General features: G+C 38.0%; 1 protein-coding gene across 3 annotated transcripts in view; it reads right to left on the reverse strand.

Moving 5' to 3' along the window:
- The window catches only part of SGCD (sarcoglycan delta), a 1061368-nt gene that overhangs the window by 404203 nt on the left and 636200 nt on the right, over nucleotides 1-20965 (reverse strand). For all 3 annotated transcript variants that reach the window (XM_010331598.2, XM_003943729.3, XM_010331597.3), the window contains one exon: nucleotides 8502-8690. In XM_010331598.2, coding sequence (XP_010329900.1) covers nucleotides 8502-8690 — 189 coding nt within the window. The remainder of the gene's footprint in view (nucleotides 1-8501; nucleotides 8691-20965) is intronic.

The following is a 20965-nucleotide window of genomic DNA, read 5'->3' on the forward strand; positions in this document are numbered from 1 at the left end:
CCACCAGCCTATGAGTAGATATTAAATTTATATTAAATGCTCATGTCACAACAAATGGACAAAACACGAGATGGAAACAATGCAGGGAGAATGTCCGCAGCTACAGAGCAAGAAGAAATGAGATTAAAAACTGAACGTTCAGAACTACCAGGGAACTACTCTAAACAGAAACGTCACTGGGTACCTCAGATAAAAGTAACCTATGACACAGGGTAGACAAAGAAAACAAGCCATTTTGCCAGCTTCAGAATTTTGTTGAAGAGCCAGATCATTGTTGCAATTTGGAGGAGGAGGTACAGTGTAGTGGAAAGGTTGAGACAGGAAGTCAAACACCAGCTTTTCACTTACCAGCTAAGTGTCTTTCAGAAAGTCACTCAACTTCTCTGAGTCTTGGGTTTTCATTTAGTACAGTGGGGATAACAACATTAAATTTGTAGAGTTATGAAAATTAAAATATTTTAAGGGCCATGTACAGTGAGTAGCACGGAATAGACATTTAATAAATATTAGCTCCTCTGTATAAGTACAATGTGTGATAAACTCAGGTCTATTTGTGGGTGTTTACAGTCTAGGCAAAACACACACTCTCCAATGTAGGGGGAAATGAAGAGAAAAGTATAGTCTCTATCTCCTTCCAGTAATGAATACTGGGTTACTCTGCTAAACAGCAGAGGAAAGCAAAATAACTTTTCTTCTGATTTACCTCTGAGACAAAGAAAACTTAGTAAGATGCTTGTCCAGATAGCTATACTAGAAAGGCTCTTCTGGCATGTATCCTTCGGGATAGTGAAGAATGCAAGTCTGACAAAAAAGTAAAATTCCAGATTTTCAATCTTGGATATATCATCAAGTTTTCACAAACACTTTGAGATGACATCATACATTTAGTTTGTCATTACTCAGGGGGGTTGATTACAGTGTGAGCTTTCCCAAATCTCAAACTGTTAAACAACCCAAACATACAAAATAGTCACTCTTTACTTTTATGTATGTGTGCACATATATATATAAAATGTTCTTTCCTCAATAGCTTTAGAGGTGGAAGTGGTTTTTGGTTATGTAGATCAGTTGTGTAGTGGTGACCTCTGGGATTTTAGGGCACCTGTCACCGAGGAGTGTATACTCTATCCAGCAGGTAGTTTTTCATCCTTCACCCCCACTACCTTCTCCTCTTCTGAGTCTCCAATGTCCATTATACCACTCTATATGCCTGTGCGTACCCTTGGCTTAGCTCCCACTTTTTCATAAGAACATGTGATATCATATTTTTGATTCTTGAGTCACTTCACTTAGAAAAGTGGCCTCTTGGTGAGAGATCCAAGATGGCTGATCACTAGCAGCTCGGGATTGTAGCTCCCAGTGAAAGCGAAGAGAACGAGAGGACACTACACTTTCAGACAAATTTTTGTTGCTCACATACCAGGAGATTCCCAGCAGAGGAGCCCCATGGGTCGCCAGTGTGACTCTTGTGGCTGGCAAGGTAGTTTTGCCGGTGCCTTGGTGCGGTGGTTCTTGATGCAGAGTCAGAAAAGCACTATCAATCTTAACGCTGCTGTTCTGGCCGGCGCAGTGGGTTGCTCAGATTTTGCACTGGGAATCAACAAGTTGGACGTCCACTCAGAAACCCAATTATAAAGATGGTAATTATAAAGACCATAGATGGATACATCTATAATAAAGGTAAGAAACCAGCCTAAAAAGGCTGAGAATACCCAAAATCAGAATGCCTTTCCCTCTACAGGGGATCACAGTCCCTCATCAGCAATGGAACAAGGCCTGATGGAGAACAAGTGTGTTCCATTAACAGAAGCAGGCTTTAAAAGGTGGATGATAAGAAACTTCTGTGAGTTAGAAGAACTTGTTCTAACCCAATGCAAAGAAACTAAGAACTTTGAAAAAATGTTTGACGAAATGTTAACAAGAATACATAATTTAGAGAGGAATATAAGTGAATTAATGGAGCTGAAAAACACAACATGAGAACTTCTTGAAGCATGCACACGTTTTAACAGCCAAATTGATCAAGCAGAAGAAAAGATATCAGAGGTCGAAGACCAACTTAATGAAATAAAACAAGAAGACAAGATTAGAGAAAAAAGGATAAAAAGGAATGAGCAAAGTCTCCAAGAAATATGGGACTATGTGAAAAGACCTAATCTACGTTTGTTAGGTGTACCTGAATGTGACGAAGAGAATCAATCCAAGTTGGAAAATACACTTCAGGATATTATTCAGGAAAACTTTCCCAACCTAGCAAGGCAGGACAATATTCAACTCCAGGTAATACAGAGAACACCACAAAGATATTCCTCAAGAAGACCAACCTCAAGGGACATAATCGTCAGATTCACCAGGGTTGAAGTGAAAGAGAAAATACTGAGGGCAGCCAGAGAGAAAGGTCGGGTTACCCACAAAGGGAAGCCTATCAGACTTATAGCAGATCTCTCAGCAGAAACCCTACAAGCCAGAATAGAGTGAGGGCCTTTTCCTTAAAGAAAAGAACTTTCAACCCAGAATTTCACATCCAGTCAAACTAAGCTTCATAAGCGAAGGGAAAATAAAATCTTTTGTGAACAAGCAAGCACTCAGAGATTTCATCACCACCAGGCCTGCTTTACAAGAGCTTCCAAAAGAACCACTACACATAGAAAGGAACAACCAATATCAGCCTTTCTAAAAAATGCCAAAAAATAAAGAGTATCAACATAATCAAGAATTTACATCAACTAATGGGCAAAACTAACATTAAATGGCAATACTAAACTCACATATATTATTATTAATTGTTAATTTAAATCGACTAAATCTCCCAATCCAAAGACACAGACAGGTAAAAAAAAAAAAGCCAAAACCCATCAGTATACTGCATCCAGACCCATCTCACACACAAGGATACACAAAGACTCAAAACAAAGGGATGGAGAAAGATTTACCAACTAAATGGAGAGCATAAATAAATAAATAAATAGAAAGCAGGAGTTGCAATTTTTGCTGATAAAATAGACTTTAAAGCAACAAAGATCCAAAGAAGCAAAGAAGGATATTACATAATGATAAAAGGATCAATGTAACAAGAAGAGCTAAAGATCCTAAATATATACGCACCCAATACAGGAATACCCAGATACATAAGACTTATAAAGAGACTTAGACTCCCACACAATAATAGTGGGAGACTTCAACATCAATACTAGACAGATCAATGAGAAAGAAAGTTAACAGTGATATCCAGGATTTGAACTCAGATCTGGAGCAAGTAGACTCAATTAACATTTATAGAACTCTCCACCTTAAATACACAAAATACTCTTATCAGTACCACATCACACCTATTTACAGGTTTAAATGAAATTTTGGTTGGTTGCTTGTTATTTTCTTCCATCATTTTTTTTCATGTCTCTATTATAATAAAGTACAATTATAGGCATATCCATTTTTAGACTGCATTCTAGCCAGGGCAATAAAGCAACACCCCTGTTCTCTCTCCCTCTTTCTCTTCCTCTTTCTTCCTCTCCTTCATTCTTTTTTTTTCCTTTCTTTCTCTTTCTCTCTTTCTTCTTCTAAAAAAAGAAAAGAAAAGAAAAGAAAAGTGGCCTCTGGCTCCGTACAACTTGCTGCAAAAGCTGTTATTTCATTCTTTTTATGTGTATGTATATCACATTTTCCTTATCTACTCATCTGTTGATGGGAACTTACATTGGTTCTATATCTTTGCAGTTGTGAATTGTGCTGCAAAAAATATACATATACAGGTCTCCTTTTGATATAATGACTTATTCTCCTTCTGGTAGCTACCCAGCAGTGAGATTACTGGATCAAATGGTAGGTCTAGTTTTATGTCTTTGAAAAATCTCCAAACGGTTTTCTACAGAGATTGTACTAATTTACATCCCCATCAGCAGTATACAAACATTCCTTCTTCACCACATTCAAACCAACATCTATTTTTTTTTTTTTTAACTTTTTAGTAACAGCCATTCTGGCTGGGGTAAGGGGGTATCTCATTGTGATTTTAATTTGCATTTACCTGATGATTAGTGATGTTGCATGTTTTTTCATATGTTTGTTGGCTATTTATCAACTATTCTGAGAAATGTCTATTCATGCCATTTGCACACTTTTTAATGAAATTGTTTTTTTTCTTGCTTAGAGCTCCTTGTTGATTCTGAATATTAGTCCTTTCATGAGATACATAATTTAAAAATACTTTCTCTCATTCCATAGGTTGTCTGTTGATTCTGATTATTATTTATTTTACTGTGCAGAAGCTTTTTCGTTTAATTAGATTCCATTTATTTTGGTTTTGTTGCATTTGTTTTTGTGGTCTTAGTCATAAATTCTTTGGTCAATACCCAGAACTGCTTTTCCTATTTTTTTTCTAGAATTTTTATGTTCTAGAATTATTCAGGTCTTTAAGTCTTTCATCTACCTTGAGTTAATTTTTTCAACACAGTGAGAGAAAGGGATCCAGTTTCTTTCTTCTACGTGTGGCTACCCCATTTTCCCAGCATCATTTATTAGATTTCTCCTAATTTCTCCTAAAGCGTGCAAAACATGACAATTCATGTTTTGCACGCTTTGGAAAAGATCAGTTGATTTTAAATATAAGACTTTCTTTCTAGGTTCCCTCTTCTGTTCCAATGGTGTTTGTGTTGACTTTTATACCAGTATTATGCTGTTTTGATTACTATATCCTTGCAGTACAATTTGAAGTCAGGTAATGTGATGCCTTCAGATTTGTCCTTTTTTCTTAGAATTGTTTCGGCCATTGGGCTCTTTTTTGGTTCCATAAGAATTTTAGGAATGTTTTTTATAATTCTGTGAAAAATAATGTTGGCATTATGATAGGAAGTACACTGACTCTGCAGATTGCTTTGGGCAGTATGGTCATTTTCATGATGTTGTGTCTTTCAACAACATAAGCATGGGATGGTTTTCTACTTGTTTGTGTCTTCTATGGTTTCTTTCAGCAGCATTTTGTGTTGCTCCTTGAAGAGATCTTTTACCTCCTTGCTTAAGTATATTCCTAGGTATTTTAAATTTTTTGTAGCTATTATAAAAGAGATTGAGTGCTTGATTTGATTCTCGGCTTGGTCACTGTTGGTATACAGCAGTGCTGCTAATTTGTGTACACTGATTTTGTAACCTGACACTTTACTGAATTTTGTTTATCAGATAGAGGAGTCTATAGTTTTCTAGGTATACACTCATATAATCAGCAGTCAGTCAGACTTCCTCCTTTCCAATTTGTATGCCCTTGATTTCTTTCCCTTTTCTGATTGCTCTGGCTAGGACTTTCCCTACTTATATTTTTAAATCTCTGCATAAACTACTTTACTGCTATCTCATTGACTATTTTTTTTTTGGCTGTTTCTCCAATATAACATTGCTTAATACCTCATTCTTTCCCTAAGATCATCACTGTCGGTAAATTATTATTTTTGAAAGAGAATTATAATTCTAAAAGAATATCCTTTATACTGTGATTGATGGAAAATATGCTTTTAACTTGCAGGGCAAGACCAATTTTCTAACACTTCAGTTCTATTTGCTCAAATGCATTACGGCTATAAAGCACCAATTATGGCTAATAGCAGCATTATTCTTACCTCAGTAAGTACTTGGTTTGGTAAAGCTTTAAGGACTCTCAACTTCAGCAATCAATTTAGTTAACTACAGGAAAGAGCTGATTTCATATAGATTATTACCTTAATGTCATATAAGTGGTGCTCAATATACATTTGCATATACTTCTATTAAGCTTTCCAGATAAAGCACAGTCTAGAAGCCATATTTGTATAGTATCACAGTCATCGAAGTTTCAGCTCATATTTTCCACTTCCTCTACCCCTAAATCTTGCAGGTTCTATAAATTAAATTCATGACAGCCTTGGTAAAAATCACAAAAATAAGGCATTAAGAGGATAGCTTCACATAGGGGATTAGGAGTATACACGGGTACTAGCCAAGTTCCAGTGGAAAAGTCATAAACTCTATTTTGCTTTTTAGGCCCCACCACCCAGCCATCTCACTACCCTAAAAGCGGAAATCTTCCAAAATGTCTTTTGATCCCTCAACCCTACGTCCAACCAGAAGTCAAGGTATATCAATTCCATCTTTTAAATGTATTTTTAATCTTTACTGTCCATGCTACTGCCCTAGCTTTGGTATTCTGCTGTTTAATATTGCAACAGAGAAGTTTTCTTAATTTACAAGTTTTTGAAATATAAATTAAGAACATCACAGAACTTGCACATCAACAGATGGCAATTGTGGTCACTGGAACTTAAGGCCGAATGGACCCAGGGCATTCTCCAGAGCCCTCAGCTCTAACAAACTTTCCCCATTCTACTGCTTCCTCACATACGCACGCTCTCTATCATGTAAACCTAATGACATCTTTCTCTCCTGCTTAAACATTTCTCTGAATTCTGCTTGTATTTAAAGAAAGTAAAGTCCAGTTTGAAAAGTATTGATTGAGTCTGATCCAGAAACAGAAGCTAATGTGCTCTAATACTCTAGAACTATGAACTTGGATGCCTATAACCCCATGGAAACTGACCATATAGTCTTCCAAAGTTACAAGTTATTCTGTATTTTTCAAAAGAACTGAACTCTTAGCTGGATGTGATGGGTCATGCTTGTAATCCCAGCACTTTCAGAGGCTGAGGTAGTAGAACTGCTTGAAGCCAGGAGTTTGAGACCAGCTTGGGACCTAAATAGTGAGACCTCCATCTCTACAAACAATTTAAAAATCAGTCAAGCATGGTGGTGTGTGCTTGTAGTCCTAACTACTTGGGAGATTTAGACGGGAGAATCACTTGAGCCCAGGAGTCCATGTGCAGTGAGCTATGATCACACCACTGCCCTCCAGCCTCCATGAGAAAGTGAGACCCTTCCTGTAAATAAATACATAAAGAAAAAAAAATAAACATTTAAAAAGAACTGAATTGTTTTCTCCCCTCAAGGTAGAAATTTGTAATATCAAGGTAACATTTTTGATTTTATAGTTTCCTAGCTTTAACCGCAAATATTAAAGAGTGAGCCATTCTGATGCCTAAAGCAGCATCTGTAACTTTGGTTTACGGAGTCCTAATTAAGTCAAGCACCAAGAAGCCCTAACATGAGTGATGGGCAAAGACACACACAGAAAACATGCAGCCTTTCCCTTTCTCAAAGTTCAGTTTGTCTGGGAAATACATATAAAAATTATCTGAGTGGTAAATTTAATAAAAAATACATTAATGGAACTACAGGAGTATCAAGACAAGTTTTACCAGGCAGGGAAGGGAGCAAAGCACTCCAGGCAGAAGAAAATGTATGAATAAAGACAAGAAAGTGTGACTATGAGGGTGTCAAGGATAAAAATGAACTTTGTAATTTAGAAAATGCAAACATCCACTATGATATTTAGGACTGCCACATGAAAACTTGACTGTTACTTTGTTAAGGTCATATTTATTTATCAAACAAAACAGTTTTGGGTTTTGTTTGTTTGCTTGGTTGCAGAGATGGGTCTTGCTATGTTTCCCAGACTGATCTTGAACTCCTGGGCTCAAGTGATCCAACTCAGCCTCCGAAAGTGCTAGAATTTAGGCACAAGCCAATGAGCCTGACCTAGGAGTTGTTTTTATTGCCAATTTATATTATTTACTTTTGACCTCAGAACAAGAAAGGAAATTATCTTCAGCATAGCAGATCGCTGCCCATTATTTCCTCATTAATGAGTTAGACTACTTATATTGCCAGCATAGATCAGAATTTCTAAGTATGAAACCTCAGAAGAACTCCAAAAGTCATTTTTTCAGGATTTTCTTTCATTTGAACTTCAACAGTAAATGCCCAGTGTGTTACAGGGACCCCAAAAACCAATAGCAGGAATTTCATTGAAGACAACACAAATATAAATTGTTAAACACACACACACACACACACACACACACACAGTTACATTCCTCTCATTTCCCTCTTACTCAGACAAGCAGCAAAGAAAATCATCCTCCGAAAAATGGACGATATTCTTAACTAATCAGAGTGATGGATCATCAAGCATAAATAGTTAAAATTTTTAGATATGTAATGCCCATAGTCTAATTTTATGCAAATGTTTCAACTCTCCATCAAACCTTTTGTAATCACTACAATTAGTGAAAACTTAATACTTTGAATTTATTCTCTATTTCTTCCTTCATTATTTAATCAAAGTGCTTGAAAGCTACAGGCTACAGAAACAGTTATCAAAACGGAGGGATAATATACAGGAGATTCTAAAGGAGGGAAATATCTTTATGTTGGATTACCAGCCCCTGGAGAGTTAAGATTAGATAGAAGTCAATATCCATATTCAATCTGAACAGAAATGCTCTTTCACCAAATACAAAGAGGTTACAGATCTTTTGAGTCCTGCTATAACAACATCGCTTTTCCACTTTCCTTCATCACCTTGCCCCAAGTTTCCCTTCCGCAAAGAGAGCTAAACAAACCTAGGTGGTTTTACTTACAATTGTGAAGTTCATGACTTTGAGAATCCAGATGGTCATGGCCAAGTTCACCAGTATTAAAATCATGAGGAGCAGGACAAAGAAATACAGGCATCGTTTCCGCCAGCCGTAAATCCCCACCTTGTATACCTGTGGCCCCTCGGAGCCAGGCATGGGGCTCCGGTGGTGAGTGTACTGTTCCTGAGGCATCTGAAATAAACAAGGCGAGAGAGAAACACTCACATTAAACTGCTGAGAGAAGAGGAAAAAAATAAAGGGGAAAAAAATCAACTGATGAAGAGATATGGCTGGCTGCTGTCTTTACATTTACAACCTCCGACAACTCTAAAAATCTGTTTCCTCCGGACAAAAGTGGCTTCTCTGGATGCTTGCTTGAGCCCTCTCATATGACACAGCCATCACTTCTGATGTGCACTGAGACAGCCACAGCCACAGCCACAAACATACTGGGAGGAGAGGGACTCTGAGGAGGCCATTTTCCAAGTGACTCGGAATTCCAACATCTTTGTGGGGGAGACGCTCAAAGACCCATCAAACTGAAGGAAAAATTGAGAATTACTGAAGAAAATAAGTTAACCCCAGCAGTTCACCTTAGTGATATAAAAATATTACTCAGGTAATTTATTTGGGGGCTTAAAAAATATCAGACACAATCATTCTGTATTGCCAGTCAGTGGCAATAGCAGCAGCTTTGACCACTCCTCTATTCCAGATTTAAAAGGGGTCCTTGCAGACACACAGCTGAAATCCCACTTGATTTGGGAGTCTTCATCAAGCGATAGTGTAGTCAATACCTAACTGCCCCCTGAGTTAGTCTTTGTGAGTTGAATGTTCTCATCCAACTTATTTAAGAAACATAAAGGAGGGTCAAAGTCAAATAAAATGTGAACATTAGCTCGTAGACTAATGAGAGGATGAACTAGTTACATGCTAAGCACAGTAGAGTGAGAGACATCAGAAAAATATTTGTCAATATATTATAAAGTAATATGCTGATGCCCTTTAAAATAAGGAAGGTTTTCCAAGTCCCTGCTGTTGACACAAATTATCTTTATCCTAAAATTACTAATTAAGTGCCAACACAAATCTAGACAAACATATCACTTCTATCCAATTCTAAAACCAAAACAAATTTTAAAATTAAATAAAGCTAGAAAATGCCTATCACTCAAACTGGACAATAACAAAGTACTACGAAGGAGAATGATTTGCCTTAAGCTAAATCTCATGAATGCAGTACCAAGGGCCCTGGTACAAGGTCTCCTGAGCACAGCATCTCTACTCTGCCATAGCCATGTGTTACAGAACCCCCACTGCCCAGCTCAGTTCAGACAATGGTATAGACCCTATTTTTACTTCATTTGGCCATGATGTAGACATGCTGCATTCCCTACAAATAAGACCTACTCCATTCATTTTCTTTTTGGTCAGTAGCAATTAAATTAGTAATATGTGCTATCAAAGTGACCTAAACACGAAAACTCGGGCCCTAAAATCACATCCTTGGTTATTAGGTTATCTTCCCGATGGTTCAGAATATGATTATGTTGTGATTTTCAGATAATCATTAAAATGAACATATACAATCTAAAAATCCCCTAGAGAACTGATGGCCGTTTCGCAACAGTGGAATTCCATTTGAAAAACTGAGTGCATTCTTCCTTACGGCTAACTAAAATGCTCCATGAAGGCTTACATGGCATCTGTCTCATCTCAAACACATACCCTGGAGCTGAAATCAGTACCTAATATGAGTCTATGTTGGAATATGTGTGTGGAATGAATGAATGGAAAACAGAATGCATAAATGATGACAAAATGAATGATTTTCCATCTGCTACTAGCTCTGCTGATATCTGGGGGTACATAAAGGTTCAAGCTAAATACCATGGGCAAGTTCTTGTTTGTATGCTTGCACATTTTCACCTCCTGCTCCCAAAGCACTGGGTTCCTAGCCAGGCACTGAGCTTTATGCTGTAAGAGGATCTCAGTTTTAAATCTCAGCTTCTGATAATTCCTCTGCAGATCACGAATGTGTTAGAAGAAGATGAGAACACAACAAAGTCATCAATCACTGGCCTTTTTAAACATGAAGATCAAATAAAAGTGAAAAGAATGCTTTATAAGCCTGAAAGAAATTAGGTTTTTATTTTCCATCAAATCATATTCTGTGAATTAAAGAAAAGGATAACACTCTTAGAATCACATCTGCAATTTCATTTGATATTAATCAACTAATTATGAATGATCCAAATTAGAATTAGAGAAGTTAACCTACTTGTGCAGGGCTATGGGGTTTGTGGCAGGGTACGGTCTTGAACTATAATTTAGGATTCTCATAGGCAAGATCAACAACGAGAAAGTCTTTACAAATCAGTATGCAGAAGCTAGTGATATTGCCAGTACACCAGCTGCCTTTTCTCTGTCATTCATCCCAACCGATGGTGTCATTACATAAACATAGCTATAAAATGGAAATGACATGTTCAATAAATGTTTATAAGAGGGTGAAGGCATAGACAGCATGCTTGTGATTTGTTGTTTTCATATATATACTGTTAGAACTTGGCGGAATGCAGTGGTTATCTTGACTAAGGGTTCTCAGCCCTGGATGCACATCAGAGTTACTGGCGGAGCTGTTAAAAACATCTGTACTCCCAAAGTGCAGTGGCTCGCACTAGTAAACCCAGAACTTTGGGAGGTCAAGGTGGGCAGATCACTTGAGATTAGGAGTTTGAGACCAGCCTGGCCAATATGGTGAAACCCTGTCTACTAAAAATACAATAATTAGCTGGGCGTGGTGGCAGGTGCCTGTAATCTCAGCTACATGGGGAGCTGGGCAGCAGAATTCCTTGAACCCAGGAGGCAGAAGTTGCAGTGAGCCAATAACACACCACTGCACTCCAGCCTGGGCAACAGAGTGAAGACTCTGTCAAAAAAATAAATAAATAAAAAGTATAAAAGAAAAAAAAACACATCTGTTCACAGGATAAGTAACAATCACAGAGGTAACACCCAGGTATCAGTATTTATTAAAGCTCCCCAGATAATTCTCAGAGCAGACAGGATTGCATGCCATTGGTCTGGAATAATATCACTCAACCCTAATTATGCATCAAAACACAAAAGAAACTGAACAAATAAAGTACAAATTTTGAGCTCCATGATTAGAATCTGGGGCTCAGGGTGAAACATTATGAAAAATCTCCCAGGTGATTCTATGTATTTGGGACAACATCTAAAAAATGGCTTTCACTGTTGTTGTTGTTTTTTTAAATAGGGCAATCATTCTAAGACAAAGTCTTGAAAGAAACTCTAGTGTGTAAAATAGCAAAAAAAAAAAAAAAAAAAAAAAAAAAAAAAAGCAGAATTCCTCTGCTTAAAGCAGCATCTGGCTACCCTTACAGCATCTCTGCAGAATCCTCTGCTCCTTGGAACTACTAATTTTGTTCCACAAAATTGGCCAGCTATGAAACTCAAGACCAGGAGGAAGTAGCTCCCTTTCAAGTCACACAGCAAATTAGAAGCTGAGCAGGGATTACAATTTGGATCCTCTGTTGAATGGTATAGTGGCTTATCGCATGTCATCACCACACCCGCTTTAATGAGTCACATGAAATAGAAAACTCCAGACTTACTAAAATACGTAAGAAAGAAACAGTGAAGGGGATGAGCAATTTTCTACACATAATTATAATAGGAAGCCTTGCCATGCAAAGATGTGATAATGGATACATCTGTTATAAAGAATCCTGCATGGAAAGGGAAATTTAGATACGCTGAGTACATTCAGTTTTCTAATCAAAAATTAAAACAGGTTGAAAGATAAAAACAAAAGAGGAATGACAATCTCCAATCTATAATTCTTCTTATCCCTTCCTGGAAGAAATTTACTGTCCAGGGAAATGAAGTTAAAATTTTAATTCTTCACTTGGGTAGGCCCTAGGCCTTTGAAGGCCCCAGGAGAGGCCCCAGTAATGCATGACAATAGTTATACAATTTGATAAAAATTTTAAAAGATGTTTTAATTGCAACTAGCTAAACTCTATCTTTTTGTACTCTGACTTCCTCTCATGTTAGCTTTGGCGGATTTACGCGCATTTTGGACATCTAAGGAGAAACTGACTTAGTGATTCACATATTTCGAATGCAGACTATGTTTGTAGGGTTTGTAGCCCTTTCATGTAGAGGTACATTATGGCTAGCTCTCCTGGTGTAGGAATGTCTTCCAGGAATACTCCTTCCACTCATAGCTCTAATTCACCGAGCCTGGTGACATGAAAGAACAAGACAAAATGACATGATGCAATGTAAACATGACCTACAATGGCCAGCACCAGAAATACATGGGTAGTAGAAAAGACAGAAGCTAGTCAAAAGTTCATTTCATAATCATCAGATATGAAAAATTTCACATGTCAAATTCAACTGTCATTGATACCTCATCAAAACAAATGTTCTACTGTCAAAAATATATTAAATTGGGCATATACAATTATAAATGCTCCATATGTGTTTTATTTTGTATGGGAATCATGGAAAATATAATTAGCCAGAATACTTGGGTTTGTAGGTTATGTATACCATGAAAGTCTCTATGTAAAGTTGTATACATTCTGTATTACAGCCATCAATATCTAAAAAGTCCTGTCAAAACTGCTATAAAAATAATTATATTTCTGTTGTCTATACCGAAAGTGATAGTGGCATATAGCTGCGATATGAAGAAACAATTTAAGGCTATAAATCAAAAAGTACAGAAAAAATATGAGACAGTTAATTATTAGCAATATTATCCTTCCAGATTTTGTGATGTCATCTTTTAAAAATAATTCAATTTCCTTTCTCATTCTAAGTACATATTTATGTTTTTAACTTGTTTGTATTTATAATATTTTCAGTTTTTTCTTATCCCAATTGTTCTTAGCAGTAAGATATTTTAAAGTTATGGTATGTACTTTTTTTTAGATATAATGCAATTGCACAATACTATACTACCACATAGTGTAAGGATAAACTTTATATGCACTGTGAAACCCAAACATTTGTTTCACTCACCTTATTCTCATATTTGTTTTAATGCAAATAAAGCAAATGCATTTTTCAGTAAAATGCATTTGTTCAATGAATGAATGAGTGTGCATTTGTTTAATGAATGAATAAATGGATAAAAATCAAGCCAATGTTAAATAGTAAAGTGTATTCTATAGTAATGAGTAAATCGCTGTATCAGAAGTAAAGAAGCAAAAACTTACACAACTTTGTCTTTCCAAACGTACATGCTATTGTACTAATGCTAAGCAGGCTTAAATCCAAAGCATTACTCTACTCCCTCATAAAGCTATTTTCAATGTTGACCTGTTTATAAACAAATCCATTTGACTTAAGGATCATCTGTTTCTCGCACACAAAATGCAAAAGGATTATATTTCCCAAAGAACGAATACAGTAAAACTTTGTTGCTTTGACACTGGATAGGAAGAAACTACGAAGACAAGACAATGCTGTTATATAATATAACCAGTCACTATAATTAACTAATTAAATAGCTGTCAAATATTTCAGATGTAGAGTTTCCCAAGAAGGCCATACTAAATGGTCATATTACTAAAGCATGGTTTGGAGAGCCGTAACCTCATGGTCTCAGGCATTCAAATATTTCTACCTGGGATTACATGGCATTACAGAGTCAAAGCCTGACATTAATGTAGCAGTCTCAAAAAAAAATGATCCACTGTTATGATTTGAACTTGTGAAGGTCCTCCTTCAAGGCTATGTGGCCCTATGTAATTTCTTCCACGTCAGCCATCACCAACATCTCAGTGACTCTGTGACAACCATGTAGCCATCTCCAATAGGCTCATCAGGGCTCAATACCAGTCAGAGGAGCCTCCTAACTTTATACCAATCTACCTACTGTGAAGTTGTCACAGAGATCTTTGAACCAGGCCCAAGCTACGTGATACCTGGACCTAGCCATTGTCCATCTAATTAAGGAAGCTACATGAGCTTCAAAGTGATGAGTCTGACATCTTCAACAAGTCTTTAATATCTTAACAGAGAAACTGCTTTGATCAGACTCAAGTGGTCATTCATTTTATACCATGCTGACTTTCCAGCCTACACTTAATAGGAATCAAATGGCTACTATGAAAATCTCTTATTGCTCCTCTTGTTAGAGGTCACAGAGAAGATACAGGGTGGAAAGAGTGTGGCGGGGCAGGAGCATCCACAGTTGGTCAGCTTCGTGAGACTAAGCATATATTCTGGTCTAATACTGTCATAAGTGGTCACTTTCTCTTTGCATCTTTGTTCCCACAGGGCTCTTCTTCAGAAGAACAAATGTTTTCCTTTTTTGCCCCCTGGAAATAGTTACAGTACCTACATTATCTATCTTCTGTGCCAAAATGCATTGTTTTCAGGGATGATTTGTAAACAAACAAACAAACAAAACCAGTAAACTTCCTAAAAACACATCAATGCCATCAAGTTTCCTATTTTTTTTTTTTGCGGGGGGGTGGGTGTGGGGCTATAAAATTGTATGGGCCATGATCAACTCTACAATAGGGCAGAGCTGAGAACAAGGAGGGGCAGGCATTTTACTAATGCTTGACTCTGCTACCCACCAGGCTTCATAAGCTCTTGCTCCATAAAGGAGCTTATGGGGGTAGGTGCTATGGGTGCAGTTCTCTGTTCAGTTCCATACTGTCAGGGAGAGACATGGCAAAGTGCAAAGTTGGCTTTCAAAAAAAATTCCAATCCCAATCTATTTTTCAACAGTAAAATATTTATATATTTTGACATCTACTATGTATGTCAGTAGGTCCTGGAGATAAAGGCCTTCAAAAGGATGAGAATGATCATATTCTGCTTTCATCAAGCTCATATTTTCATGAGAGAGATGGACCATGAACAATGCTACAGACAAAACCCCTAGAACTAAAGTTAGTTGCTAGGAAAAACCAAAGAGGTAGCTGTAATAGACAATAGAGAGTGACCTTCTCTGGTTGTGGAAGGTCATTCTGACAAGGTGACAAGGTGATCCGTGGGAGTGGGGACAAGCTTTGCAGCAGAAGACAGAGCAAGCACTATGGCCTGAAGAACTCAACCTCAAGAGTTCAACTGAATGAGCTCAGAGGAAAGGGTAAGAGGCAAGTTTGTAGAAAGAGGTAGGGCACCTCCTAGGTTCTATCAAGTAGAAACAAATACAGCAAGACTAATGGCTACATTATCGAATTTAAAAATAAGATAAGTGACACAAATCAAGTAAGTTTCTTTTATTTTTTTGGTGATGCGGCATGTTAAAATTTAGTGAATTTAAAAGTAAACATGAATTATGTAACCATGGGATTATAACCAGTTTATGTAAAGAGTAGGCATAGGTTCCCTCAAAGGCTTATTCCAGTTTCTAGAGTTTGTTGTGGAATCTGAGCCATTGTGGATTATCCTGATACAGAAATAGTCATCCATTAGCCATATTAGTTTTTAGGTCTCTGATTTCAAACTGTTTGTTTTGAGAGCTGTTTTTTATTCAGCCATCCATTCAAGGCTTTAGTCTTGGATCAAAAATATTTGGCATAATTTAGACAATGGAAACAAATTCATCACTTTTAGTTTTGATGTAACAACATTTTTTTCTTATAAAATTCATCCAGAAAACCAAGCACATATTTATGTGAACTAGCCCAAAAATGGCAGTTTCTTTTTAAACAAATATTAGGATTAACTTAAAAGTTATATATTCCAATTCTTACCTAAAATATGTAATACCTAAGTGTTGAACAACTTTTACTGAAAACAAATTCAACAAGTTCATATATTTACAAGAATTAAAGAACATGCAGTTAAACAAATCTCTCATTCATACCTTCAGCCTAACCTCATTGAGGCAACCAGTATTTTCAGCTTTTTTCTTATTCTTAGAGAAATATATAGTACATATTCAGGCTTTATTCAATATAGATGTTTAGTGCATGTTCACACACACACACACACACATATATATATATATATATTTACACAAATGAACATATTTTTCATAACAGTTTAAATCTAACTTGGTCCACTTAACTGACAGTCCTAGAAAAACATAATTAAAAAAAAAAAAAGGTAGACTGTTTTAAATGGTATACATCTATGATATTTAACTTAATCAACTCAGAGACAAACACAAGGTTTTTTCTAATCATTTTTTGTTACCTATCATAACGAATGTGTAACTTTTTCTACTTGTTCTTGGAAATCAGTCTTGTGAAGGAAGCGGAGAAGCAGCAGGAGGGAACCATCCTGCAGTGTAACGAGCTCCTGTTTAAGGGATGATCAAGGAAAACCTGTCCATCCTGAAGAGATTTGAAAACGAAACATGAAGAAGCAAGAGAGTAAAGCATGAGGATATCTGGGGAAACACTGCAGTCGGAGGAAACAGGACCAGCAAGTGCAAAGGCCCTGCAGCAGGAGCTTGCTTGGCAGGTGAGGAGGACAGTGTGGCTAGATCAGAGTGGACCAGAGGAGAATGTTTCAAAATAAGCTTGGGCACAGGCAGAAGGGGGAAGACGCAGCAGCTTAGAGCCACAGTAAAAACGTCAGGTATGATACAGAAAGCAAGTCACCACTGCAGAACCGAAGCATGGAAATGAGATGAGCAGATCACTTCAGGATCACTCTAGCTGTTCTCTAGGTAACGGGCTGTAGGGTCCAGAATGGAAGCATAGAGAGCAGGGGCTGGTGACTACCATAACTGTCTGTAGAGAGATGACAGTGGCCCAGGTCTACAGAGAGGTGGGTGAGAAGGTGAGGAGTTGCTGTATTTGGAATCTTGTGGAAAAGCAGAACTAACAGGATTCTCTGTGGCTTGAGACACAGGACATGGGAAGGGACAGGAGTCAAGGAGAACCCCAAGGTTTTAGCATAAGCAGCCAGGTGCACGAGGTTACCCCACAGGGAACAGCGTGGGGATAGAAGGCTTGGAGGGCAGGAGGGGAATAGAGTGTGCAGGGAAATGAGGGGGCAAAGATAGTTGTGTTAATGTTGAAGACACACGAGGTCCCGAAGGGATGGTAAGAGGTAGTGACAAGGAGACAGATAAACAAGAACCCTAAGATGGCACTTGGAAATGAATCTGGACTTCAAGGAGGAGGGAGACTGGGCTTTGAGACATGAATCTTTAAGATTCCAGGATAGGAATGTTATTGAAAGCCATAGACATAGAGCATACACGTTTCATATAGGTCCAAATACACCCCTCAGACAAGTCTGGAGAAACCAGATGCTAGGTCAAACTGTGTGTGTGTACAGTTTTTTATTTACTTTTTTTTTTTATTGCATTTTAGGTTTTGGGGTACATGTGAAGAACATGCAAGATTGTTGCATAGGTACACACGTGGCAGTGTGATTTGCTGCCTTCCTCCCCCTCACCTATATCTGATATTTCTCCCCATGCCATACCCCCCAATTCCCCACCCCCTGCTGTCCCTCCCCTATTTCCCCACAACAGCCCCCAGTGTGTAGTGCTCCCCTCCCTATGTCCATGTGTTCTCATTGTTCAACACCCGCCTATGAGTGAGAACATGCGGTGTTTGATTTTCTGCTCCTGTGTCAGTTTGCTGAGAATGATGGCTTCCAGGTTTATCCATGTCACTATAAAGGACACGAACTCATTGTTTTTGATGACTGTGTAATATTCCATGGTGTATATGTGCCACATTTTCCCTGTCCAGTCTATCATCGATGGGCATTTGGGTTGGTTCCAGGTCTTTGCTATTGTAGTTTTTTGTTTGTTTGTTTGTGGAGGCAGAGTCTCATTGTATCCCCCAGGCTAGAGTGCAGAGATATGATCTCAGCTCAACGCAACCTCTGCCTCCCAGGTTCAAGTGATTCTCCTGCCTTTAGCCTTCCGAATAACTGGGATTACAGGTGCCTGCCATCATGCCTGGCTAATTTTTATATTTTTAGTAGAGACAGGGTTTTGCCACATTGGCCAGTGTGGGCTCAAACTCCTGACCTCAGGTGATCTGCCTGCCTTGGCCTCTCAAAGTGCTGAGATTACAGGCATTAGCCACCTTGCCTGGCTGTGTGTGCAGTTAAAAAACAATATTATCAAGGTGCCCCCAAATTGTAATACACCTTGTATTTAAGTTTAAAATATTTATCTCTGATGAACCAGAAGATATTTCAACATCATTATGAACAAAAATTCTTTCCATCCTAGAGATGCAGATGTATGAGGTACCAGATGAGGCACCTTCAGGCAGATATATTTGTGAAACGCACATGCTTATTTCTACTAGGATTAGCAGATACATGAGTGCATACATTCCTGCAACCCTATGGGAGATCAATACAATTAAAACAATTTTATAAACGAAGAAAATGAGGTCCTAAGAAATGCAAGAATATTCTCAAAGACTCCTAACTACTAAGTTGGTTAGGGTCTCAACTTAAACTCAGGCCTGATTTTCTCTCCATTACTCTCAGGCTGAGGCAAAGACCTAGCTTTTCCTGAATACAAAGTAAGGTATTTAGAATTACCTTAGAGGTGTACTCAGTGTGGAAGGCATTGTAAACACAGCCACCACCTGCAAATATGTGCGGTCCTTCAGGCCCTCCCCTGGCTCTGTTCAAGGCATCTGGGATACATCAATGAGCAAAAACAAAGGTCTCTGATCTCACAGTAGTAGGAAGAGGTACTGATGGGGAGACAGATAACAAACATAAACACCAAAGAATATTATACTTATGTCACAAGGAGATGAATGCTATGAGGAAAAGTCCCACCTCCAAAAAGAAAAGAAAAGAAAATAGACCAGCAGTACCAGGGGCTGGGGAATACAGCAGGCTCAATTTTTAAAAGCATGGGAAAAGTTGACCTCATGGAGCAGGCTATAATTGGGCAAAGACTTGAAGGCATTGCAAGAATTGTTGAAGATTTGGCTCTATATGAAACTAGCCTGGTCCGTGATGTTGCGTTAAGGACCAGAAAAGAATATGTTAACTGAATGCCCTTGTGAAGGAAAAACAATTTCAAATATCCGATCCCAGATTTAATGGAACCATTTTTACATGCAGAGGATGCTGTATCTACCCCATTGTGGCTACTTCTACGGTTAGCTTTCTTCATAGGAGTGGGAGATCCTCTCAACTAACCAGCTACTTTGTGTTGTACAAGGCTGGTGCTTTCTGATTCCCCATGGAGGATTCCCACCAGAACCGGATAATGACAACAGGAGTCAAGCTACTACAGCTCTTCTGTGACTTTGGGGCCAAGCTGTGTAATAAAATAGTAATGAACACAACTCAAACACTTGAGATCAGACAGTGACACACAAGGGAACATGGACAATACAAAATCCAAATCCTAGGCTGGGCGTGGTGGCTCAAGCCTGTAATCCCAGCACTTTGGGAGGCCGAGGCGGGTGGATCACGAGGTCAAGAGTTCGAGACTATCCTGGTCAACATGGTGAAACCCCGTCTCTACTAAAAATACAAAAAATTAGCTGGGCATAGTGGCGAGTGCCTATAATCCCAGCTACTCAGGAGGCTGAGGCAGGAGAATTACCTGAACCCAGGAGGCGGAGGTTGCGGTGAGCCCAGATCGTGCCATTGCACTCCAGCCTGGGTAACAAGAGTGAAACTCTGCCTCAAAAAAAAAAAAAAAAAAATCCAAATCCTTATTTAACAGATGAGAAAACAAAGTTCAGGGAGGCAAAATGACCTAATCATGGTCACAGAGTAAGGCAGTAACAAAACCAAAGTCAGCTAAACTGAAAACCAGTATGTTTCTCATAAATTTCAGGTTTCTGTCTTTTCTGGTTGAATTCCTAGTTCACCTTCCTTTCACCAACCATCTACACACAGATTCTGAGCAATATTTAAAGACAAATTGCAAAAGAAGATCACTTTTTTGACATAAAGAAAGCACACATAAATGACAAACACTTGTATAATGGCACTATGTGCTAGACATGGTTCTACCTGTATTTAACCATCACAGACATATAATTAGTACCCGTCTCACAATCATTTCTATTTTACAGTTGAGCCAATAAGAAAGAGTGGTTAAGCAATCTACTCCAAATCACTTTGCTTGTTAAAGGCATAGCAAGCATTTGAACCCAGAGTGTTTGGCTGGAAAATCTGTTCTCTTAATTCTTATATTAAATGCTTGTAGATATATGTGAACCATTGGTTATAACAATGTGATTACTAATGAAAACAATATTTTTGTGATTGTTTTAGCTCAAAGGTCTCAATATGGATATTAATTTTAAGACACATTATTGAATACTTATTGAGTGGCTACTGTATTCCAGCCAGAGTGCAAGTTACTTTAAGTACAGTCATTTTGTCCCAGGTAATAAACCATCTTTGATATGTCTCTAAAGCCTATAAATTTTTACAGCATCATGAAAAGCAGCTACAACAAATTAGGCACATCCTTCTATAGTGATTCAATAGTTTCATAAAAT

The sequence above is a fragment of the Saimiri boliviensis genome, chromosome 1 (genome assembly GCF_048565385.1).
Source record: "Saimiri boliviensis isolate mSaiBol1 chromosome 1, mSaiBol1.pri, whole genome shotgun sequence".
In the NCBI taxonomy this organism is placed as follows: domain Eukaryota; kingdom Metazoa; phylum Chordata; class Mammalia; order Primates; family Cebidae; genus Saimiri; species Saimiri boliviensis.